This window comes from Panulirus ornatus, chromosome 4 (assembly GCF_036320965.1).
Source record: "Panulirus ornatus isolate Po-2019 chromosome 4, ASM3632096v1, whole genome shotgun sequence".
NCBI lineage: Eukaryota > Metazoa > Arthropoda > Malacostraca > Decapoda > Palinuridae > Panulirus > Panulirus ornatus.
Window position 1 is genome coordinate 241,426 of NC_092227.1, and position 27,709 is coordinate 269,134.

The 27,709-nt window shown below is 41.4% G+C and overlaps 1 protein-coding gene across 1 annotated transcript in view; it reads left to right on the plus strand.

The window, feature by feature from the left end:
- Positions 1 to 27,483, plus strand: part of LOC139764928 (zwei Ig domain protein zig-8-like) — a 128,369-nt gene extending 100,886 nt beyond the window's left edge. Inside the window, exons 4-8 of the mRNA XM_071692009.1 lie at positions 336 to 437; positions 9,805 to 9,913; positions 10,136 to 10,290; positions 20,115 to 20,244; positions 24,912 to 27,483. Coding sequence (XP_071548110.1) covers positions 336 to 437; positions 9,805 to 9,913; positions 10,136 to 10,290; positions 20,115 to 20,244; positions 24,912 to 25,012 — 597 coding nt within the window. The 3' untranslated portion in view covers positions 25,013 to 27,483. The remainder of the gene's footprint in view (positions 1 to 335; positions 438 to 9,804; positions 9,914 to 10,135; positions 10,291 to 20,114; positions 20,245 to 24,911) is intronic.
- Positions 27,484 to 27,709: the final 226 nt, after the last annotated feature.

Below are 27,709 nucleotides of genomic sequence, written 5' to 3' on the forward strand. Positions count from 1 at the left end.
TCATTCAGCCAGGAAGGTAGCCAGCCAGCCAAGACCTCCACCTGACCTGCTACCAAGAGTCATGTCCTTCTTGCTTCCTCCTCCATTTTCTCAGGTCTTCCCCTTCCACTCCGACATATCGGGAGACCATACTTATATGATATGATGCGATTATAGTGCCTTGTTAGACAATACTGAGTGTTTAGTCATAAAAGGCAATGATCCTGTATTACGTGTTGTGTTATATCTATCGCTAGGCGTCTTGTTTCACTTAGTGTATGTGTTGGCAGGTGTAACGTTTCATTTGTAGCATGTGTTGCCAGGTGTTATGTTTCATGTGCTGCATGTGTCGGCAGGTGTCTTGGATCAGGCGGCGTGACCACCACCTCATCACGGTCGGAGCCAACACCTACTCCAACGACGAACGCTTCCAGGTCACCTACTCTGAGAAGACTCAAGTACGTCGCCCCATCAGCCGTGTCCTCTTAGTTACTCTACCTACATTTGAGATTACTGAAGTTTGTGTATACAGTATAATGGAGGTCATACAATGTAATAGAACACACTTCTTTGTAGCTCGAAGCTCTCTGATGAGACTATATTGTTCATCAACTGACGTACATCTGGCCTCGTTACTCACTCATGGTATAACCTTATGCACACGGAACGTCACCTGTAGCCAGCCTGTAATTTTGTCGGTTGACGAAACAGAGAACAGTGTCGTTAAAGAACTCACTTCCAAGGAACCCATACTGTCCCTGCTACTGTCTGCAGCGGGGCCTTGAAGTTGCAAGAGTGCATGGATGAATGAAATCCTGTAGTTACGTATTGAAACAATATAAACCTCTCTCTCTCTCTCTCTCTCTCTCTCTCTCTCTCTCTCTCTCTCTCTCTCTCTCTCTCTCTCTCTCTATATATATATATATATATATATATATATATATATATATATATATATTCCCTGCGTGTCGTAGAAGGCGACTAAAAGGGAAGGGAGCGGGGGGCTGGAAATCCTCTCCTCTCTTTTTTTTTTTTTTTTTTCCAAAAGAAGGAACAGAGAAGGGGGTCAGGTGAGGATATTCCCTCAAAGACCCAGTCCTCTGTTCTTAACGCTACCTCGCTATCGCGGGAAATGGCGTATAGTATGAAAGAAAGATATATATATATATACATATATATATATATATATATATATATATATATATATATATATATATATATATATATATATATATATATATATATATATATATATATATATATATTTGTATATATATTTGTATATATATATATATATATATATATATATATATATATATATATATATATATATATATATATATATATATATATATATATATATATATATATTGCTTTGTCGCTGTATCCCGCGTTTGCGAGGCAGCGCAAGGAAACAGACGAAAGAAATAGCCCAACACACCCCCATACACATGTATATACATACACGTCCACACACAGCACATATACATACCTATACATCTCAATGTATACATATATATACACACACAGACATATACATATATACCCATGTACATAATTCATACTGTTGGACTTTATTCATTCCCATCGCCGCTCCGCGACACATGAAATAACAAAACCCTCCCCACTCATGTATGCGAGGTAGCGCTAGGAAAAGACAACAAAGGCCACATTCGTTCACACTCAGTCTCTGGCTGTCATGTAATAATGCACCGAAAACACAGCTCCCTTTCCACATCCAGGCCCCACAGAACTTTCCATCGTTTACCCCAGACGCTTCACATGCCCTGGTTCAATCCATTGACAGCACGTCGACCCCGGTATACCACATCGTTCCAATTCACTCTATTCATTGCACGCCTTTCACCCTCCTGCATGTTCAAGCCCCGATCACTCAAAATCTTTTTCACTCCATCTTTCCACCTCCAATTTGGTCTCCCACTTCTCGTTCCCTCCACCTCTGACACATATATCCTCTTGGTCAATCTTTCCTCACTCATTCTCTCCATGCGACTAAACCATTTGAAAGCACCGTCTTCTGCTCTCTCAACCACACTCTTTTTATTACCACACATCTCTCTTACCCTATAATAACTTACTCAATCAACCACCTCACACCACATATTGTCCTCAAACATCTCATTTCCAGCACATCCACCCTCCTGCGCACAACTCTATCCATAGCCCACGCCTCGCAACCATACAACATTGTTGGAACCACTATTCCTTCAAACTTACCCATTTTTGCTCTCCGAGATAATGTTCTCCACTTCCACACATTCTTCAAGGCTCCCAGAATTTTCGCCCCCTTCCCCACCCTATGATTCGCTTCCGCTTCTATGGTTCCATCCGCTGTGAAATCCACTCCCAGATATCTAAAACACTTCACTTCCTCCAGTTTTTCTCCATTCAAACTTACCTCCCAATTGACTTGACCCTCAACCCTACTGTACCTAATAACCTTACTCTTCTTCACATTTACTCTCAACTTTCTTCTTTCACACACTTTACCAAACTCAGTCACTAGCTTCTGCAGTTTCTCACATGAATCAGCCACCAGCGCTGTATCATCAGCGAACAACAACTGACTCACCTCCCAAGTTCTCTCATCCACAACAGACTGCATACTTGCCCCTCTTTCCAAAACTCTTGCATTCACCTCCCTAACAACCTCAACCATAAACAAATTAAACAACCATGGAGACATCACACACCCTTGCCGCAAACCTACATTAACTGAGAACCAATCACTTTCTTCTCTTCCTACACGTAAACATGCCTTACATCCTCGATAAAAACTTTTCACTGCTTCTAACAACTTGCCTCCCACACCATATATTCTTAATACCTTCCACAGAACATCTCTATCAACTCTATCATATGCCTTCTCCAGATCCATAAATGATACATATAAATCCATTTGCTTTTCTAAGTATTTCTCACACACATTCTTCAAAGCAAACACCTGATCCACACATCCTCTACCACTTCTGAAACCACACTGCTCTTCCCCAATCTGATGCTCTGTACATGCCTTCACCCTCTCAATCAATACCCTCCCATATGATTTCCCAGGAATACTCAACAAACTTATACCTCTGTAATTTGAGCACTCACTCTTATCCACTTTGCCTTTGTAAAATGGCACTATGCACGCATTCCGCCAATCCTCAGGCACCTCACGATGAATCATACGTACATTAAATAACCTTACCAACCAGTCAACAATACAATCACCCCCTTTTTTAATAAATTCCACTGCAATACCACCCAAACCCGCTGCCTTGCCGGCTTTCATCCTCCGCAAAGCTTTTACTACCTCCTCTCTGTTTACCAAATCATTTTCCCTAACCCTTTCACTTTGCACACCACCTCGACCAAAACACCCTATATCTACCACTCTATCATCAAACACATTCAACAAACCTTCAAAATACTCACTCCATCTCCTTCTCACATCACCACTCCTTGTTATCACCTCCCCATTAGCCCCCTTCACTGAAGTTCCCATTTGTTCCCTTGTCTTACGCACTTTATTTACCTCCTTCCAAAACATCTTTTTATTCTCCCTAAAATTTAATGATACTCTCTCACCCCAACTCTCATTTGCCCTCTTTTTCACCTCTTGCACCTTTCTCTTGACCTCCTGCCTCTTTCTTTTATACATCTCCCACTCATTTGCATTATTTTCCTGCAAATATCGTCTAAATGCCTCTTTCTTCTCTTTCACCAACAATCCCACTTCTTCATCCCACCACTCACTACCCTTTCCAATCTGCCCACCTCCCACGCTTCTCATTCCACAAGCATCTTTTGCGCAAGCCATCGCTGCTTCCCTAAATACATCCCATTCCTCTCCCACTCCCCTTACGTCCTTTGTTCTCACCTTTTTCCACTCTGCCCTCAGTCCCTCCTGGTACTTCCTCACACAAGTCTCCTTCCAAGCTCACTTACTCTCACCACTCTCTTCACCCCAACATTCTCTCTTCTTTTCTGAAAACCTCTACAAATCTTCACCTTCGCCTCCACAGAATAATGATCGGACATCAATCCAGTTGCACCTCTCAGCGCATTAACATCCAAAAGTCTCTCTTTCGCGCGCCTATCAATTAACACGTAATCCAATAACGCTCTCTGGCCATCTCTCCTACTTACATACGTATACTTATGTATATCTCTCTTTTTAAACCAGGTATTCCCAATCACCAGTCCTTTTTTAGCACATAAATCTACAAGCTCTACACCATTTCCATTTACAACACTGAACACCTCATGTATACCAATTATTCCCTCAACTGCCACATTACTCACCTTTGCATTCAAATCACCCATCACTATAACCCGGTCGCGTGCATCAAAACCACTAACACACTCATTCAGCTGCTCCCAAAACACTTGTCCCTCATGATTTTTCTTCTCATGCCCAGGTGCATATGCACCAGTAATCACCCATCTCTCTCCATCAACTTTCAATTTTACCCATATGAATCTAGAAATTACTTTCTTACACTCTATCACATACTCCCACCACTCCTGTTTCAGGAGTAGTTCTACTCCTTCCCTTGCTCTTGTCCTTTCACTAACCCCTGACTTACTCCCAAGACATTACCAAACCACTCTTCCCCTTTACCCTTGAGTTCGTTTCACTCAGAGCCAAAACATCCAGTTCCTTTCCTCAAACATACTACCTATCTCTCCTTTTTTCTCATCTTGGTTACATCTACACACATTTAGACACCCCAATCTGAGCCTTCGCGGAGGATGAGCACTCCCCGCGTGACTCCTTCTGTTTCCCTTTTAGAAAGTTAAAAAGATATATGCCCAAGGAGGTGTGGAAGATTTTCTAGCCATCCAACAGGTCATACTCCCACATTTATCCACTTCTACGACACTGAGTAATGATAGAAGTATTACTATTACCCCCTATCCAGATAATATATTATATATATAATATATATATATATATATAATATTATATATATAATATTATAATAATATATTTATTTATTTTTTATTATACTTTGTCGCTGTCTCCCGCGTTTGCGAGGTAGCGCAAGGAAACAGACGAACGAAATGGCCCAACCCCCCCCATACACATGTATATACATACGTCCACACACGCAAATATACATACCTACACAGCTTTCCATCGTTTACCCCAGACGCTTCACATGCCCTGGTTCAATCCATTGACAGCACGTCGACCCCGGTATACCACATCGTTCCAATTCACTCTATTCATTGCACGCCTTTCACCCTCCTGCATGTTCAAGCCCCGATCACTCAAAATCTTTTTCACTCCATCTTTCCACCTCCAATTTGGTCTCCCACTTCTCGTTCCCTCCACCTCTGACACATATATCCTCTTGGTCAATCTTTCCTCACTCATTCTCTCCATGCGACTAAACCATTTGAAAGCACCGTCTTCTGCTCTCTCAACCACACTCTTTTTATTACCACACATCTCTCTTACCCTATAATACCTTACTCAATCAACCACCTCACACCACATATTGTCCTCAAACATCTCATTTCCAGCACATCCACCCTCCTGCGCACAACTCTATCCATAGCCCACGCCTCGCAACCATACAACATTGTTGGAACCACTATTCCTTCAAACATACCCATTTTTGCTCTCCGAGATAATGTTCTCCACTTCCACACATTCTTCAAGGCTCCCAGAATTTTCGCCCCCTTCCCCACCCTATGATTCGCTTCCGCTTCTATGGTTCCATCCGCTGTGAAATCCACTCCCAGATATCTAAAACACTTCACTTCCTCCAGTTTTTCTCCATTCAAACTTACCTCCCAATTGACTTGACCCTCAACCCTACTGTACCTAATAACCTTACTCTTCTTCACATTTACTCTCAACTTTCTTCTTTCACACACTTTACCAAACTCAGTCACTAGCTTCTGCAGTTTCTCACATGAATCAGCCACCAGCGCTGTATCATCAGCGAACAACAACTGACTCACCTCCCAAGTTCTCTCATCCACAACAGACTGCATACTTGCCCCTCTTTCCAAAACTCTTGCATTCACCTCCCTAACAACCTCAACCATAAACAAATTAAACAACCATGGAGACATCACACACCCTTGCCGCAAACCTACATTAACTGAGAACCAATCACTTTCTTCTCTTCCTACACGTAAACATGCCTTACATCCTCGATAAAAACTTTTCACTGCTTCTAACAACTTGCCTCCCACACCATATATTCTTAATACCTTCCACAGAACATCTCTATCAACTCTATCATATGCCTCTCCAGATCCATAAATGATACATATAAATCCATTTGCTTTTCTAAGTATTTCTCACACACATTCTTCAAAGCAAACACCTGATCCACACATCCTCTACCACTTCTGAAACCACACTGCTCTTCCCCAATCTGATGCTCTGTACATGCCTTCACCCTCTCAATCAATACCCTCCCATATGATTTCCCAGGAATACTCAACAAACTTATACCTCTGTAATTTGAGCACTCACTCTTATCCACTTTGCCTTTGTAAAATGGCACTATGCACGCATTCCGCCAATCCTCAGGCACCTCACGATGAATCATACGTACATTAAATAACCTTACCAACCAGTCAACAATACAATCACCCCCTTTTTTAATAAATTCCACTGCAATACCACCCAAACCCGCTGCCTTGCCGGCTTTCATCCTCCGCAAAGCTTTTACTACCTCCTCTCTGTTTACCAAATCATTTTCCCTAACCCTTTCACTTTGCACACCACCTCGACCAAAACACCCTATATCTACCACTCTATCATCAAACACATTCAACAAACCTTCAAAATACTCACTCCATCTCCTTCTCACATCACCACTCCTTGTTATCACCTCCCCATTAGCCCCCTTCACTGAAGTTCCCATTTGTTCCCTTGTCTTACGCACTTTATTTACCTCCTTCCAAAACATCTTTTTATTCTCCCTAAAATTTAATGATACTCTCTCACCCCAACTCTCATTTGCCCTCTTTTTCACCTCTTGCACCTTTCTCTTGACCTCCTGCCTCTTTCTTTTATACATCTCCCACTCATTTGCATTATTTTCCTGCAAATATCGTCTAAATGCCTCTTTCTTCTCTTTCACCAACAATCCCACTTCTTCATCCCACCACTCACTACCCTTTCCAATCTGCCCACCTCCCACGCTTCTCATTCCACAAGCATCTTTTGCGCAAGCCATCGCTGCTTCCCTAAATACATCCCATTCCTCTCCCACTCCCCTTACGTCCTTTGTTCTCACCTTTTTCCACTCTGCCCTCAGTCCCTCCTGGTACTTCCTCACACAAGTCTCCTTCCCAAGCTCACTTACTCTCACCACTCTCTTCACCCCAACATTCTCTCTTCTTTTCTGAAAACCTCTACAAATCTTCACCTTCGCCTCCACAGAATAATGATCGGACATCAATCCAGTTGCACCTCTCAGCGCATTAACATCCAAAAGTCTCTCTTTCGCGCGCCTATCAATTAACACGTAATCCAATAACGCTCTCTGGCCATCTCTCCTACTTACATACGTATACTTATGTATATCTCTCTTTTTAAACCAGGTATTCCCAATCACCAGTCCTTTTTTAGCACATAAATCTACAAGCTCTACACCATTTCCATTTACAACACTGAACACCTCATGTATACCAATTATTCCCTCAACTGCCACATTACTCACCTTTGCATTCAAATCACCCATCACTATAACCCGGTCGCGTGCATCAAAACCACTAACACACTCATTCAGCTGCTCCCAAAACACTTGTCCCTCATGATTTTTCTTCTCATGCCCAGGTGCATATGCACCAGTAATCACCCATCTCTCTCCATCAACTTTCAATTTTACCCATATGAATCTAGAAATTACTTTCTTACACTCTATCACATACTCCCACCACTCCTGTTTCAGGAGTAGTTCTACTCCTTCCCTTGCTCTTGTCCTTTCACTAACCCCTGACTTACTCCCAAGACATTACCAAACCACTCTTCCCCTTTACCCTTGAGTTTCGTTTCACTCAGAGCCAAAACATCCAGGTTCCTTTCCTCAAACATACTACCTATCTCTCCTTTTTTCTCATCTTGGTTACATCTACACACATTTAGACACCCCAATCTGAGCCTTCGCGGAGGATGAGCACTCCCCGCGTGACTCCTTCTGTTTCCCTTTTAGAAAGTTAAAATACAAGGAGGGGAGGGTTTCTAGCCCCCCGGTCTCGTCCCCTTTAGTCGCCTTCTACGACACGTGAGGAATGCGTAGGAAGTATTCTTTCTCCCCTATCCCCAGGGATAATATATATATATATATATATATATATATATATATATATATATATATATATATATATATATATATATATATATATATATATATATATATATATATATATATATTTTATATTTTTATTATACTTTGTCGCTGTCTCCCGCGTTTGCGAGGTAGCGCAAGGAAACAGACGAACGAAATGGCCCAACCCCCCCCATACACATGTATATACATACGTCCACACACGCAAATATACATACCTACACAGCTTTCCATGGCTTACCCCAGACGCTTCACATGCCTTGATTCAATCCACTGACAGCACGTCAACCCCGGTATACCACATCGCTCCAATTCACTCTATTCCTTGCCCTCCTTTCACCCTCCTGCATGTTCAGGCCCCGATCACACAAAATCTTTTTCACTCCATCTTTCCACCTCCAATTTGGTCTCCCTCTTCTCCTTGTTCCCTCCACCTCCGACACATATATCCTCTTGGTCAATCTTTCCTCACTCATCCTCTCCATGTGCCCAAACCACTTCAAAACACCCTCTTCTGCTCTCTCAACCACGCTCTTTTTATTTCCACACATCTCTCTTACCCTTACGTTACTCACTCGATCAAACCACCTCACACCACACATTGTCCTCAAACATCTCATTTCCAGCACATCCATCCTCCTGCGCACAACTCTATCCATAGCCCACGCCTCGCAACCATACAACATTTTTGGAACCACTATTCCTTCAAACATACCCATTTTTGCTTTCCGAGATAATGTTCTCGACTTCCACACATTCTTCAAGGCCCCCAGAATTTTCGCCCCCTCCCCCACCCTATGATCCACTTCCGCTTCCATGGTTCCATCCGCTGCCAGATCCACTCCCAGATATCTAAAACACTTCACTTCCTCCAGTTTTTCTCCATTCAAACTCACCTCCCAATTGACTTGACCCTCAACCCTACTGTACCTAATAACCTTGCTCTTATTCACATTTACTCTTAACTTTCTTCTTCCACACACTTTACCAAACTCAGTCACCAGCTTCTGCAGTTTCTCACATATATATATATATATATATATATATATATATATATATATATATATATATATATATATATATATATATATATTTACTACTCTGTACTACAGAGAGAGTTTCAGACTCGTGTTGCCTCGTCCTTTAACCTTGCATGTATACCATGTATCAACACTTATTGTACACACATAGATATACACCAGCTTGTAACAAGGAGACATTCACAGGCCCCAAAGAAGAGGAGGGACAACTGTTGTGGTTGTGAACTGGCTGCCTTGTCCGGGAATAGAACCTGAGCTGTAGTGACGTAGCTCGCAAAGTTTGACACTGGACTGTGGAGGCTCGTAATGCGTGTGTTCGTATGGCTGTATGGATGACGGATGGGAAGTGTGGGAATCTTTTACCAGAATCCTCAGGCTTCCTTCTTTGTAACATTCTTATTGTAATATACATACCATGTCCTTTGTTACTGCCGTTCGTTCACGGTTACTGCCCCCAGGACTGGACGCTGCACGTACGGTATGCCCAGCCGCACGACGCTGGGGTGTATGAGTGCCAGCTGTCGGCCCACCCGCCCATAGGCGTCATCACCACGCTCAAGGTCATCGGTTAGTGCGAGAGAGACGGGAGGCTGGAAGTGATTATTTCCTAACTTTGTTATACTTATAAGTAGCCTTAAACGTTGATAGCTAAGTGACTGTCATATTTACGGTTACATTGTGTGTGTGTGTGTGTGTGTGTGTGTGTGTGTGTGTGTGTGTGTGTGTGTGTGTATGCGTCAGTTTGTGTGTGTGTCTTACTAACAGTCGGTGTGCTTGTCCATCTTTTAGAGGCGGTAGCGGAGATCGCCGGCGGACCCGAGCGATACGTCCAGATCGGCAGCTCCGTCCAGCTCACCTGCACCATCAAGCACTTCACGGAGCCACCCACATACGTCTTCTGGTACCACGCAGAACGCATGGTCAACTACGACTTCAACTCTCGGGTAAGTTGCCAACCAACCGTGAGGGTTCCTCCTCAGGCTGCCACAGAAGCCATGGATATCCTGGGCCATGATAATAGTCATGACTGTGCCTTGAGCTGGTTGCTTCTCGGAACATGATTGTTCCCTGGGCTGTCACAGTGGTCTTGGTTGTTCCTTTAAGTGTTATGGTAGTCATGGTTGTTCCATGTTGTTCCAACAGTTGCAGTACAGTTAAGGAAGCAAGCTTCCCTTAGATTGCTACTGGATCTTCTGGATGTTTCTCACGCAAAAGCACTTACCTGGTTTTCTAAAAAGCTTAGATAAGTTAATTCAGCAGAATGCTCACTTTAGTAACCAGGGTATGGGCTGTCGAGCCCCCCTGGGAAGTCACTTCCGCCTTTGGACACGATGGTACAACCCTTGAGAAAAATGATACTTCTTTCAGAAATGATGTCATTGTTTTTGTCCTGACCCTGAAGGATATGGTAAAGGTCGAATCATTCAAGAGACGCGATGTCGTGCTTATAAATCGTACCGTTTTGCCTAGGGTGAAGCAATGGAGTTCCAGCCTCAAATATGGCCTCTGAGGTTGCTTAACATATACCTGCTCTGGCAACATAATTGCTCGGTAACGCTAATACAGTCTCAAACTATCCATAGCTGTCAGTTGGCGATGACTGCCATACTCTAGCTCACATATCATTGTACAAACCCTTACATATAATACCATCGCCTCCAATCTCAGACTACTAGACTCTCACATATCAGACTACCAGAACTTCACATATCTTGCCACCAACCCCTTACATATCAGACTATCATCGCCTCAAATCTCAGACAACTAAACCCTAAATATACTACCAGGCCTTTACATATCAGAGTACCAGACACTTACATATCAGATTACCAACTCTTCACATATCAAAGTACCAGCCTCTCACGTATCATATTACCAGCCTCTCACATGGCATAATACCAGCCCTTCATATATCAGACTACAAGACAATAAGATATCATACTACCAGCTCCCCATGTATCATATAACCAGTCCCACACATGCCATTCTGTTAACCCCTCGTATATCAGAGTCCAAGACCCTTACATATCATGGTACCAATCCCTTATATATCGTGCTTCCAGCCCAACAAATCTGATACCGCCTCTCCTTCGCATATCATACTAACAATCTCTCACATGTGGTACTACTATCTCCTCACGTATACTAGCAACCTCTCACATATCATATGCCATACTAATAACTTCTCACGTACACCTGACAACAGTAATTATCATTTACGAGGTGTGGGTGACGGTCTTTCCCCCAACAATAATAACTAGGCCAGAAATTTCGGACCGTGGTGACGCTTCTCCTGCAACCCATATTTGTTCTCCTTCTCAGGACCCAGACAATGGACTCGACCAGATCATATCTCAAAGTCGCTCCAATGGGGTCGTACGTTCCAGCCGAGGATGTCCTTCTTCCCTTTGTTCTCAGTTTCTTGAGCTTTCCATTGTTGGTGTTATGTCTTCTCTGAACCCCTTGTTATGTCCATGTCCATCGTGGATATTCTCTTCATGAAGCAGATCAGTGATATGGGTGACAATTGTTGAACAGTCTCTCTCATTTTCTTTCTTTAGGGGAACATAGTATGCTATTAACACTTTTTCTTCTGCAACTAGTCTTTCTATGTAATAACATATCCTCCGGTTCACATTAGCTTTTCATTTTTATCTCTGGTGTTCTGTTGTGCTCTGTATGGGGTTATTAGGGAGGATTGCAGAGGAATCTTTCTGTTTTATAAGCATGTTTCTCTTGAGCGATGATACTCACGTGGAGCTTCTGGGTCCTGTCTTCTAAGCACAATATTAATGACTGGAAGACCACCTCGGCCCCTGGTCTTGGACCAAGCTAGCAACCCCATACACTTCATACTGTTGTTGATGTTGGTTTGATGGTGGTAGTGGTGGTGGTTGCTTTTGCTTTGGCCTTTCGTAAAACAGTAAAAGTAAAAGATGAGTGTGAGTAGGAAGGATTTAATATTAACTTAGCATGTGTACCTACGTTACACAAGGGACCAGTTTATATTTCAACTGTACGCATATGAGTGTAAATAACATTCTAGTTCAGATCATTCTTAGCGTAATATCTTGAGTGATATATCGTAAAGGCTGAACCAGTAACAGCGCATAAAGAACTTCAGGAATCAAACTAGTTACTGACTCGATCAAAAAATTAGTAAAATAGAATATAATTTTCATCTTACATCTGTTCATAGGTACCTCAGTGAGAGTGCTTCAGACTGTGGTGTTTTAAGTGTTGTCTTAGGTGGCGTACTTCGTAGATGACCAATCCTTAATGTGCTGGATATATAAGAGCATTGGATTTACATGGTGCGGGAAACGCTACAAACTCACTCATGCCATAGACTGGGCCTTTATACGTTATAAAAATTTCCCCTCTCAACACCTTGTGTTACGAATATGTCGAGAACCATTGAATTCTAGTCCCTTAGGTTATGAAATATCTGGCAATAAAAGAGATTTCAAGATGCAAAGGAAGGAGCGTATATCTACTCTGACTTAATGTTAGGTGTTCCATCAGTGAGGAAGTACTTGTGTCGTGCTTACTGATGTATAAGACGACTGTCCCTTGTCTGTGTTCCACACAGACTCCAGCTATTGGTAGTCCTGGAGCACCCTGGTCTTATCTCGTTATTTGATTAATGCTTAACTTGCCGCAGAACATAGTGGAAAGTTAGTCTGATGACTTCTACTTTCTTTTTCCTCTCTCCAGCGCTTTAAGCTTGTGTTTATTGACTGGAAAGGCATGTTCACGGAGCACAGCCAGAAGCTCTTACTACAACTGGCCTATGACACTCCTACTTTAGCTGTTGTCGATGATTTGTCTGTGACGCATACGCAGGTGTACCATTGTCACTCTGAACTCTGTATCTTCACTTGGGGTTTTGTATTGGTTAATCTTGCGCCAGTACTGACCACAAATTTGATGTAACTGTGATTCATCTGTTGTCTCGGAGTCATCAGCATGTAAGACTCACTAAAGAATTCTGAGACAGAGGACTACTCCAATGAAGCAATGGTTAAATGAACTTAAGTTGATGGATTTTTCTTGTTCTTTATCCATTAAGTTTGGAAAGTGAAATCTCATTCACGATATTTACGTATACGGAACGTAGCACCAGTGGCAGCATATATAATTACTCAGTGAACACATTCTATATTTTGTTATCGTCTTTGACAAAAATTCTACTTACATGTATTAATAATAAAGCATACATTTCTGTTTCATTTCCTCCATTACCTCACTAAGCATCTTTTACCTTGAACATTAACGCGTATGGAAAAAAAATCGAACCTGTTAAGTTAGAGGTGGTATCCAAGACCCCATTATTTCCAGAATCACGTTTTCCTGTCTGCATGTTTTGTCAATTCTTTCTTACAAAATCCTTAGAAAAAATGAATATTCAACATCTTATTGTAGCTATTGTAACATAAACAAACATAAGCACACACACACACACACACACACACACACACACACACACACACACATAGTTGATTTGGTAGCGGATGGAACCATGAAAACAGAAGTGAGTCACAGGATGGGGGAAGGGGCTTAAGTTCTGGGAGCGTTGAAAAATGTGTGGTAGGCGAGAACATTATCTCCGAAAGCAAAAATGGGTATTTTTGAAGGAATAGTGGTTCCAACAATGTTGCATAGTTGCGAGGCGTAGAGTATAGATATGGTTGTGCGGAGGAGGGTGGATGTGTTGGAAATGAGATGTTTGAGGACAATATGTGGTGTGAGGTGGTTTGATCAAGTAATGAAAGGGTAAGAGAGATGTGTGGTAATAAAGAGAGTGTAGTTGAGAGAGCAGAAGAGGGTGTATCGAAATGGTTTGGTCATATGGAGAGAATGAGTGAGGAAAGATTGACAAAGAGGATATATGTGTCAGAGGCGTAGGGAACGAGGAGAAGTGGGAGACCACATTGGAGGTGGAAGGATGGAGGGAAAAAGATTTTGAACGATCGACGCCTAAGCATGCAGGAGGGTGAAAGGCGTGCAAGGTATAGAAAGAATTGAAACGATGTAGTATACCAAGGTAGACTTGCTGGTAATGGATTGAACCAGGACATGTGAAGCGTCTGGGGAAAACCATGGAAAGTTTTGTGGGGCCTGGATGTGGAAAGGGAGCTGTGGTTTTGGTATATTATACATGACAGCTAGAGACTGAGTGTGAACGAATGTGGCCATCGTTGTCTTTTCCTAGCGTTACCTCGCGCACATGCTTGGGGAGGGGGTTGTTATTTCATGTGTGGAGGGGTGACGATGGAAATGAATAAAGGCAGACAGTATGAATTATGTACATATGTATATATGCATATGTCTCTGTGTGTATATATATGTATACGTTGAGATGTATAAGTATGTATATTTGAGTCTGTGGACGTGTATGTATATACATGTGTATGTGGGTGGGTTGGGCCATTCTCACGTCTGATTCCTTGCGCTACCTCGCTAACGCGAGGTTGTTTAATTTGTTTATGGATGGGGTTGTTAGGGAGGTAAATGCAAGAGTTTTGGAAAGAGGGGCAAGTATGAAGTCTGTTGGGGATGAGAGAGCTTGGGAAGTGAGTCAGTTGTTGTTCGCTGATGATACAGCGCTGGTGGCTGATTCATGTGAGAAACTGCAGAAGCTGGTGACTGAGTTTGGTAAAGTGTGTGGAAGAAGAAAGTTAAGAGTAAATGTGAATAAGAGCAAGGTTATTAGGTGCAGTAGGGTTGAGGGTCAAGTCAATTGGGAGGTGAGTTTGAATGGAGAAAAACTGGAGGAAGTGAAGTGTTTTAGATATCTGGGAGTGGATCTGGCAGCGGATGGAACCATGGAAGCGGAAGTGGATCATAGGGTGGGGGAGGGGGCGAAAATTCTGGGGGCCTTGAAGAATGTGTGGAAGTCGAGAACATTATCTCGGAAAGCAAAAATGGGTATGTTTGAAGGAATAGTGGTTCCAACAATGTTGTATGGTTGCGAGGCGTGGGCTATGGATAGAGTTGTGCGCAGGAGGATGGATGTGCTGGAAATGAGATGTTTGAGGACAATGTGTGGTGTGAGGTGGTTTGATCGAGTGAGTAACGTAAGGGTAAGAGAGATGTGTGGAAATAAAAAGAGCGTGGTTGAGAGAGCAGAAGAGGGTGTTTTGAAGTGGTTTGGGCACATGGAGAGGATGAGTGAGGAAAGATTGACCAAGAGGATATATGTGTCGGAGGTGGAGGGAGCAAGGAGAAGAGGGAGACCAAATTGGAGGTGGAAGGATGGAGTGAAAAAGATTTTGTGTGATCGGGGCCTGAACATGCAGGAGGGTGAAAGGAGGGCAAGGAATAGAGTGAATTGGAGCGATGTGGTATACCGGGGTTGACGCGCTGTCAGTGGATTGAATCAAGGCATGTGAAGCGTCTGGGGTAAACCATGGAAAGCTGTGTAGGTATGTATATTTGCGTGTGTGGACGTATGTATATACATGTGTATGGGGGGGGGGGGGCCATTTCTTTCGTCTGTTTCCTTGCGCTACCTCGCAAACGCGGGAGACAGCGACAAAGTATAAAAAAAAAAAAATATATATATATATATATATATATATATATATATATATATATATATATATATATATATATATATATATATATATATATATATATATATATATATATATATATATATATATATATATATATATTGGAAAGGATCACAATTTTGCGCGTGATCAAGATATTCCTATGAGTCCAAATTAAACAACCATGGAGACATCACACACCCCTGCCGCATACCTACATTCACTGAGAACCAATCACTTTCCTCTCTTCCAAAACGTACACATGCCTTACATCCTCGATAAAAACTTTTCACTGCTTCTAACAACTAGCCTCCCACACCATATATTCTCAATACCTTCCACAGAGCAGCTCTATCAACTCTATCATATGCATTCTCAAGATCCATAAATGCTACATACAAATCTATTTGCTTTTCTAAGTATTTATCACATACATTCTTCAAAGCAAACACCTGATCCACACATCCTCTACCACTTCTGAAACCACACTGCTCTTCCCCAATCTGATGCTCTGTACATGCCTTCACCCTCTCAATCAATACCCTCCCATATAATTTACCAGGGATACTCAATAACTTATATCTTTGTAATTTGAGCACTCACCTTTGCCCCCTTTGCCTTTGTACAATGGCACTATGCAAGCATTCCGCCAATCCTCAGGCACCTCACCATGAATTATATATACGTTAAATAACCTTACCAACCAGTCAACAACACAGACACCCCCTTTTTTTTTTATAAATTCCACTGCAATACCATCCAAACCCGCTGCCTTGCCGGCTTTCATCTTCCGCAAAGCTTTTACTATTTCTTCTCTGTTTACTAAATCATTTTCCCTAACCCTCTCACTTTGCACACCACCTCGACCAAAACACCCTATCTATGCCACTCTATCATCAAACATTCAACTAAACTTCAGAATTCTCACTCCACCTCCTTCTCACATCACCACTAATTGTTATCACCTCCCCATATGCCCCCTTCACTGAAGTTCCCATTTGTTCCCTTGTCTTACGCACTTTATTTACCTCCTTCCAAAACATCTTTTTATTCTCCCTAAAATTTGATGATACTCTCTCACCCCAACTCCCATTTGCCCTCTTTTTCACCTCTTGCACCTTTCTCTTGACCTCCTGCCTCATTTGCATTATTTCCCTGCAAAAATCGTCCAAATGCCTCTCTCTTCTCTTTCACTAATAATCTTACTTCTTCATCCCACCACTCACTACCCTTTCTTGTCTGCCCACCTCCCACGCTTTTCATGCCACAAGCATCTTTTGCGCAAGCCATCACTGTTTCCCTCAATGCATCCCATTCCTCCCCAACTCCCCTTACCTCCTTTGGTCTCACCTTTCTCCATTCTGTACTCAGTCTCTCCTGGTACTTTCTCACACAAGTCTCCTTCCCAAGCTCACTTACTCTCACCACTCTCTTCACCCCAACATTCTCTCTTCTTTTCTGAAAACCTCTACAAATCTTCACCTTCGCATCCACAAGATAATGATCAGACATCCCTCCAGTTGCACCTCTCAGCACATTAACATCCAAAAGTCTCTCTTTCGCGCGCCTATCAATTAACACGTAATCCAATAACGCTCTCTGGCCATCTCTCCTACTTACATACGTATACTTATGTATATCTCTCTTTTTAAACCAGGTATTCCCAATCACCAGTCCTTTTTCAGCACATAAATCTACAAGCTCTTCACCATTTCCATTTACAACACTGAACACTCCATGTATACCAATTATTTCCTCAACTGCCACATTAGTCACCTTTGCATACAAATCACCATCACTAAAACCCGGTCTCGTGCATCAAAACCACTAACACACACATTCAGCTGCTCCCAAAACACTTGCCTCTCATGATCTTTCTTCTCATGCCCAGGTGCATATGCACCAATAATCACCCATCTCTCTCCATCAACTTTCAGTTTAACCATATCAATCTAGAAATTGCTTTCTTACACTCTATCGCATACTCCCACCACTCCTGTTTCTGGAGTAATGCTACTCCTTCCCTTGCTCTTGTCATCTCACTAACCCCTGACTTTACTCCCAAGACATTCCCAAACCACTCTTCCCCTTTACCCTTGAGCTTCGTTTCACTCAGAGCCAAAACATCTAGGTTCCTCTCCTCAAACATACTACCTATCTCTCCTTTTTCTCATCTTGGTTACATCCACACACATTTAGACACCCCAATCTGAGCCTTAGAGGAGGATGAGCACTCACCACGTGACTCCTTCTTCTGTTTCCCTTATATATATATATATATATATATATATATATATATATATATATATATATATATATATATATATATATATATATATATATATATATATATATATATATATATATATATATATATATATATATATATATATATATATATATATATATATATATATATATATATATATATATATATATATATATATATAAGGGTATATATGTGTGTCTGTGTGTGTATTTATATGTGTGCATTGAGATGTATAGGTATGTATATTTGCGTGTGTGGACGTGTATGTATATGCATGTGTATGGGGTGGGTTGGGCCATTTCTTTCGTCTTTTTCCTTGCGTATATATATATATATATATATATATATATATATATATATATATATATATATATATATATATATATATATATATATATATATATATATATATATATATATATATATATATATATATTTTTTTTTTTTTTTTTTTTTTTTTTTTATACTTTGTCGCTCTCCCGCGTTTGCGAGGTAGCGCAAGGAAACAGACGAAAGAAATGGCCCAACCCCCCCCATACACATGTACATACACACGTCCACACACGCAAATATACATACCTACACAGCTTTCCATGGTTTACCCCGGACGCTTCACATGCCTTGATTCAATCCACTGACAGCACGTCAACCCCTGTATACCACATCGCTCCAATTCACTCTATTCCTTGCCCTCCTTTCACCCTCCTGCATGTTCAGGCCCCGATCACACAAAATCCTTTTCACTCCATCTTTCCACCTCCAATTTGGTCTCCCTCTTCTCCTCGTTCCCTCCACCTCCGACACATATATCCTCTTGGTCAATCTTTCCTCACTCATTCTCTCCATGTGCCCAAACCATTTCAAAACACCCTCTTCTGCTCTCTCAACCACGCTCTTTTTATTTCCACACATCTCTCTTACCCTTACGTTACTCACTCGATCAAACCACCTCACACCACACATTGTCCTCAAACATCTCATTTCCAGCACATCCATCCTCCTGCGCACAACTCTATCCATAGCCCACGCCTCGCAACCATACAACATTGTTGGAACTACTATTCCTTCAAACATACCCATTTTTGCTTTCCGGGATAATGTTCTCGACTTCCACACATTTTTCAAGGCTCCCAAAATTTTCGCCCCCTCCCCCACCCTATGCTCCACTTCCGCTTCCATGGTTCCATCCGCTGACAGATCCACTCCCAGATATCTAAAACACTTCACTTCCTCCAGTTTTTCTCCATTCAAACTCACCTCCCAATTGACTTGACCCTCAACCCTACTGTACCTAATAACCTTGCTCTTATTCACATTTACTCTTAACTTTCTTCTTCCACACACTTTACCAAACTCCGTCACCAGCTTCTGCAGTTTCTCACATGAATCCGCCACCAGCGCTGTATCATCAGCGAACAACAACTGACTCACGGGGAAAATGAAACACGAAAAGTTCCCAAGTGTACTTTCGTGTAATAATCATATCATCAGGGGAGACACAAGAGAGAAATATAATAGTCAATTGATATACATCGAAGAGACGAAGCTAAGACGCCATTTGGTAAACATGTGATTGTCCAAAACATGGTATGTTGTGGACAATCACATGTTTACCAAATGGCGTCCTAGCTTCGTCTCTTCGATGTATATCAACTGACTGTTATATTTCTCTCTTGTGTCTCCCCTGATGATGTGATTATTACACGAAAGTGCACTTGGGAACTTTTCGTGTTTCATTTCCCCCGTGGACTCTTAGGAATATCTTGATAACGCGCAAAATTGTGATCATTTCCAATATATACATGTATATATATATATATATATATATATATATATATATATATATATATATATATATGTATACGTGTGTGTGTGTGTGTGTGTGTGCGCGAATGAGAGTGTACACGTCTGTGTGTGTACTAGCACGTGTGTCTACCTGCAGATAACCGTGGTGAACCGCCTGGGAGAGAGCGAATTGAGGATCTCTCAAGTGACGAAGGCAGACAGCGGTAACTACACTTGCCAGCCTTCCAATGCCCGCACAGCTTCTGTCTCCCTCCACATCATCACCGGTAAGCTGCATAATCTGGTACTTGTGTTCGCTGTGCATCTCTACCACTTATCATCATGATTCTTTACAGTCTAACACATTCATTTGTTACCTCTGTGACTGTCACAGTACTACAGTGTTCATCTTTATCACATAGTAAATTCATCCATTAGCTATTTCCATAGTGTATTCGTTCTTGATGAATAGTATTTAGAAATATAATATTTATTCCGCCATCATTCTTAAACCTTTATGATATTTCATCTCTTGTTGATTGTTATTGGTTTCAAATAGGTTATATCAATTAATTTCTTTTTTAAGCAGTTATACTATGATTGTAGCTAGTACTCTCAAGGTCTGTGGTGTCTCGTTATGCATAGAAAGCTGTGGTTTCGATGCATTCCACATAACAGCTTAAGAATGAATGTAAACGGATGCAGCCTTTCTTTTGTTTCTGGTGCTACCTTGCTGATGCGAAGTATATATATATATATATATATATATATATATATATATATATATATATATATATATATATATATATATATATATATATATATATATATATATATTTTTTTTTTTTTCTCTCTTTTTTTTTTTGCTTTGTCGCTGTCTCCCGCGTTTGCGAGGTAGCGCAAGGAAACAGACGAAAGAAATGGCCCAACCCACCCCCATACACATGTATATACATACACGTCCACACACGCAAATATATATACCTACACAGCTTTCCATGGTTTACCCCAGACGATTCGCATGCCCTGATTCAATCCACTGACAGCACGTCAACCCCAATATACCACATCGATCCAAATCACTCTATTCCTTGCCCTCTTTTCACCCTCCTGCATGTTCAGGCCCCGATCACACAAAATCTTTTTCACTCCATCTTTCCACCGCCAATTTGGTCTCCCATTTCTCCTCGTTCCCTCCACCTCCGACACATATATCCTCTTGGTCAATCTTTCTTCACTCATTCTCTCCATGTGCCCAAACCATTTCAATACACCCTCTTCTGCTCTCTCAACCACGCTCTTTTTATTTCCACACATCTCTCTTACCCTTACGTTACTTACTCGATCAAACCACCTCACACCACACATTGTCCTCAAACATCTCATTTCCAGCACATCCACCCTCCTGCGCACAACTCTATCCATAGCCCACGCCTAGCAACCATCCAACATTGTTGGAACTACTATTCCTTCAAACATACCCATTTTTGCTTTCCGAGACAATGTTCTCGACTTCCACACACTCTTCAAGGCTCCCAGGATTTTCGCCCCCTCCCCCACCCTATGATCCACTTCCGCTTCCATGGTTCCATCCGTTGCCAGATCCACTCCCAGATATCTAAAACACTTTACTTCCTCCAGTTTTTCTCCATTCAAACTTACCTCCCAATTGCCTTGACCCTCAACCCTACTGTACCTAATAACCTTGCTCTTATTCACATTTACTCTTAACTTTCCTCTTTCACACTTTACCAAACTCAGTCACCACCTTCTGCAGTTTCTCACATGAATCAGCCACCAGCGCTGTATCATCAGCGAACAACAACTGACTCACTTCCCAAGCTCTCTCATCCTCAACAGACTTCATACTTGCCCCTCTTTCCAAAACTCTTGCATTCACCTCCCTAACAACCCCATCCATAAACAAATTAAACAACCATGGAGACACCACACACCCCTGCCGCAAACCTACATTCACTGAGAACCAATCACTTTCCTCTCTTCCTACACGTACACATGCCTTACATCCTCGATAAAAACTTTTCACTGCTTCTAACAACTTGCCTCCCACACCATATATTCTTAATACCTTCCACAGAGCATCTCTATCAACTCTATCTTATACCTTCTCCAGATCCATAAATGCTACATACAAATCCATTTGCTTTTCTAAGTATTTCTCACATACATTCTTCAAAGCAAACACCTGATCCACACATCCTCTACCACTTCTGAAACCACACTGCTCTTCCCCAATCTGATGCTCTGTACATGCCTTCACCCTCTCAATCAATACCCTCCCATATAATTTACCAGGAATACTCAACAAACTTATACCTCTGTAATTTGAGCGCTCACTCTTATCCCCTTTGCCTTTGTACAATGGCACTATGCATGTATTCCGCCAATCTTCAGGCACCTCACCATAAGTCATACATACATTAAATAACCTTACCAACCAGTCAATAATACAGTCACCCCCTTTTTTAATAAATTCCACTGCAATACCATCCAAACCTGCTGCCTTGCCGGCTTTCATCTTCCGCAAAGCTTTTACTAACTCTTCTCTGTTTACCAAATCATTTTCCCTAACCCTCTCACTTTGCACACCACCACGACCAAAACACCCGATATCTGCGACTCTATCATCAAACACATTCAACAAACCTTCAAAATACTCACTCCATCTCCTTCTCACATCACCACTACTTGTTATCACCTCCCCATTTGCGCCCTTCACTGAAATATATATATATATATATATATATATATATATATATATATATATATATATATATATATATATATATATATATATATATATATATATATATATATATATATATGTATATATATATATATATATATATATATATATATATATATATATATATATATATATATATATATATATATATATATATATATATATATATATATATATATATATATATATATACATATATATATAAAAGGAAGGTGATTGGTTCTCAGTGAATGTAGGTTTGCGGCAGGGGTGTGTGATGTCTCCATGGTTGTTTAATTTGTTTATGGATGGGGTTGTTAGGGAGGTGAATGCAAGAGTTTTGGAAAGAGGGGCAAGTATGAAGTCTATTGGGGATGAGAGAGCTTGGGAAGTGAGTCAGTAGTTGTTCGCTGATGATACAGCGCTGGTGGCTGATTCATGTGAAAAACTGCAGAAGCTGGTGACTGAGTTTGGTAAAGTGTGTGGAAGAAGAAAGTTAAGAGTAAATGTGAATAAGAGCAAGGTTATTAGGTACAGTAGGGTTGAGGGTCGAGTCAATTAGGAGGTGAGTCTGAATGGAGAAAAACTGGAGGAAGTGAAGTGTTTTAGATATCTGGGAGTGGATCTGGCAGCGGATGGAACCATGGAAGCGGAAGTGGATCATAGGGTGGGGGAGGGGGCGAAAATTCTGGGAGCCTTGAAGAATGTGTGGAAGTCGAGAACATTATCTCGGAAAGCAAAAATGGGTATGTTTGAAGGAATAGTTGTTCCAACAATGTTGTATGGTTGCTAGGCGTGGGCTATGGATAGAGTTGTGCGCAGGAGGATGGATGTGCTGGAAATGAGATGTTTGAGGACAATGTGTGGTGTGAGGTGGTTTGATCGAGTAAGTAACGTAAGGGTAAGAGAGATGTGTGGAAATAAAAAGAGCGTGGTTGAGAGAGCAGAAGAGGGTGTTTTGAAATGGTTTGGGCACATGAAGAGAATGAGTGAGGAAAGATTGACCAAGAGGATATATGTGTCGGAGGTGGAGGGAACGAGGAGAAGAGGAAGACCAAATTGGAGGTGGAAGGATGGAGTGAAAAAGATTTTGTGTGATCGGGGCCTGAACATGCAGGAGGGTGAAAGGAGGGCAAGGAATAGAGTGAATTGGATCGAAGTGGTATACCGGGGTTGACGTGCTGTCAGCGGATTGAATCAAGGCATGTGAAGCGTCTGGGGTAAACCATGGAAAGTTGTGTAGGTATGTATATTTGCGTGTGTGGACGTATGTATATACATGCACATATACATACCTATACATTTCACCGTATACATACATATACATACACAGACATATACATATATACACATGTACAATTTCATACATGCTCGCTTCATCCATTCCTGCCAACACCCTGCCACACATGAAATGATACCCCCCCCCCGCGTGCGCGCGAGGTAGCGCCTGGAAACGACAACAAAGGCTACATTCGTTCACACTCTTCTCTAGCTGTCATGTGTAATGCACTGAAACCACAGCTACCTTTCCACACCCAGGTTCCACAAAACTTTCCATGGTTTACCCCAGACGCTTCACATACCCTGGTTCAATCCATTGACAGCACGTCGACCCCGCTATACCACATCGTTCCAATTCACTCTATTCCTTGCACGCCTTTCACCCTCCTGTATGTCCAAGCTCCGATCGCTCAAAATCTTTTTCACTCCATCCTTCCACCTCCAATTTGGTCTCCCACTTCTCGTTCCCTCCACCTCTGACACATATATCCTCTTTGTCAATCTTTCCCCAATCATTCTCTCCACCCTATTATGCTCTCTCAACCACACCCTTGTTATTACCACACATCTCTCTTATCCTTTCATTACTTACTCGATCAAACCACCTCACACCACATATTGTCCTCAAACATCTCATTTCCAACACCTCCACCCACCTCTGCACTACCCTATCTATCGCCCATGCCTTGCAACCATATAACACATTGGAACCACTATTCCTTCAAACATACCTATTTTTGCTCTCCGAGATGACGTTCTCGCCTTCCAGAACCTTTGCCCCCTCCCCCACCCTGTGACTCACATATCTTCCTATGAGTCCACGCATTAGTTATACATCAATATGTAAACCATTTCACATAACTTATTGATGAGCTATTTTCCTTCACATGTCACAAACAGAAACTAACCTGACATTCTATCCAACAGGTGAGACTCCGGCCGCCATGCAGCGGGCCAGTGCTACCGAAGTCCAATACCGCCTAAGTATGGCGCTAATATTCTCCCTTGTGGCACTCGTCGCCTTGTAGGTACTGTAAATGCCATTCTATACGGACTGGAATAGCCACGAAATGCTTGTACCATTTACTCAGTTTTTTTGTTTTCGTGAGGCATTTCGATATTACAATAAGGACAGACACCATTTCTCCGATGACCTGGCCCATTAAGGTGGATAACAACTGCTACCATGTTCCCCACTGGACATAGACATGATAAAGCCATCAACAGTACCTACTTAAGGATGAAGAGGAGAGAGTGAGGTGACAAGACATTTGTTGGACGAAATGACGTTGTTCCACTTGGTGGAGCGGCCTCCCCAATAGGTTTGGCTGACGGTATTATTTCCACGTTACATAACTGTGGGGGGAAAATTCCCTTGAATATGAATAGTTTTATACTTGAGGGATATGTTTTGAGGGCATATAGATGAATTGTTAATGGTGGTTGAACTACAAAACTGCCTCAACAGGTGTAAAGGGTTGTGTATCAGAGAACCAGCAGTTGTGGAATGGTTCCTAAGGTTGGTGTACGTTGCCAATGATCTTATGTATATACGTCCTTGTCCGAAGCTGCCTCTGCTACTGATGTCTTGCTATGTGGGAGTATCAAGATGGTATTGTCTTGCCATAAAGAAGTATCAAGATAGTGTCTTGCCATGAAGGAGTATCAAAATGGTGCTGTCTTGCTGTACGGCAATGTAAAGATAATGATATCTTGCCATATGAGCGGCAAGTGGTGTCGGCGAAGTTACGCAGCCTCTTGTCAGTGTAAAGTTCTAGAGACAAAGTTAGTAACAACGCACATAGTGCTGACAGCCAGGGTGTAGCAGAACTGGTAAGTGTTAAGTGCCCGTGGGGGAGCTATCGTGGTAACAGTGCTATATGTATGTGACAATATCTCAGTCTACTGGAGGCGAGAAACATGGTATGGAAGATGCTTATAGTCAGCTGTATGTCTGAGGAACAGCGCCACTCTTGCCTCCCAAGGACCGTAACTCAAGGGCTGCAGGTACTAGCGAAGATAATAACCTGTACTAACATAATACAGAAATAATGTTTTCAGGAAAACATGTCTTACAAAGTACGCGTTACACTCCGCGGTAACGAAGCACTAGCGGTAATCCAGCCCCGTAAGAGAGTGAATGTATGGACTGAGAGCGATCTTCTGCAGGTGTAACTGATCATTTCTCTGGTCATATATTTATCTGCGCATAAACATTACATATTTGTAAGCTTTTTATTTTTCAGGAAATTACGTATGAATTTAAGGAAAATGTTTGCTGTTACAAGAAGTGTAACAATTTTGGTTACTGACAAATGTTTGTTTGATAAAAAACACATCCTTTCCTTTATGAGGGCTAAGAAATCTAGTTATATAGGAGCTGTTCATGTGCAATTTCTAATTATGATCCTTCGTACATGAAATTCAAATCGATTACACACACACATACATGACCATCCCAACTTTAGAATCATGTGCTATAAAGGGATATACATATATACATGCAAATGAATATATGACTATATAGTATAAGACGGAAAGTTAGATTACCTCGTATAGCAAAGTTGTATAATGAGACAGTACTCACCAGCTTCAGCTATGATATTCTCATGCCGGTTCCAAACAACTGAAGTGGATCTACATGTTTCACTTTCACACTCTCTCATGACAAGTCACAGACTAAGTGTGGAATGCCAACATCCTCCAAACATTGTGTCATTATATCTGCCAGAGGCCATGACCACTGAGCTCCACGTTGTTTCATGATGCCAGCCATCTACCATAATCTGAGTGCCACGAATGTCTGCACCTTCTCTTGTGACGCCAGTCACAATCTAAGAGTGGACATCATGATAATCTACAGACTTCCTTATGATAGCGATATAAAACATGAATGGAATGCTTCTGATCATTCTACATTGTTCATGACAGCTGTTAAAATCCATGATTTTAGTGCCATGAAACTTTGCGATTATAGTCTCATGACAACTGTTGCAGGTGGTAGCTGCATGGCTTAAAAGGCTCCCCATGTGGAACGTATTGTGATATAAGGCAGCTAAAGGCGCTCCACTTATGATATGTGGCAGTCTTCATGAGAGCTATGAGAGGATCAGTCATGAGCTGACAGTCATCATGAGATAATGAAGAAAAGCTATACGTCCTCCGTGTTTCACACTCGATAAGATCTTCCTCATGATCGTGACCTCCTCCTAGTCTTAACTGAGTGAAGTGAGGATTACATCTGCCACCCCTCCTCATGATGGTGCGCGATCGAAACACACTACTGACTATCATTATTCGTGTATATATCAGTTTTCCACTGCAAAGTCTCGTCGGGTATTTGTTTATGTGTCTATGTCCTCAATAGTTTGCAGAATAGCACATTCCTGATGTCATTCTGATGTGCACATCCGTGCCAGTCCTGGGTTCTTGAAGCGCTCTCTTCGTCAACGTTTCCCTTCAAAAGAATTCTGTTCTTTCTGATATTTTTCCTGAACTTGGTTTCCTTTCCTATATATATATATATATATATATATATATATATATATATATATATATATATATATATATATATATATATATATATATATATATATATATATATATATATATATATATATATATATATATATATATATATATATATATATATATATATGTATATATATATATATATATATATATATATATATATATATATATATATATATATATATATATATATA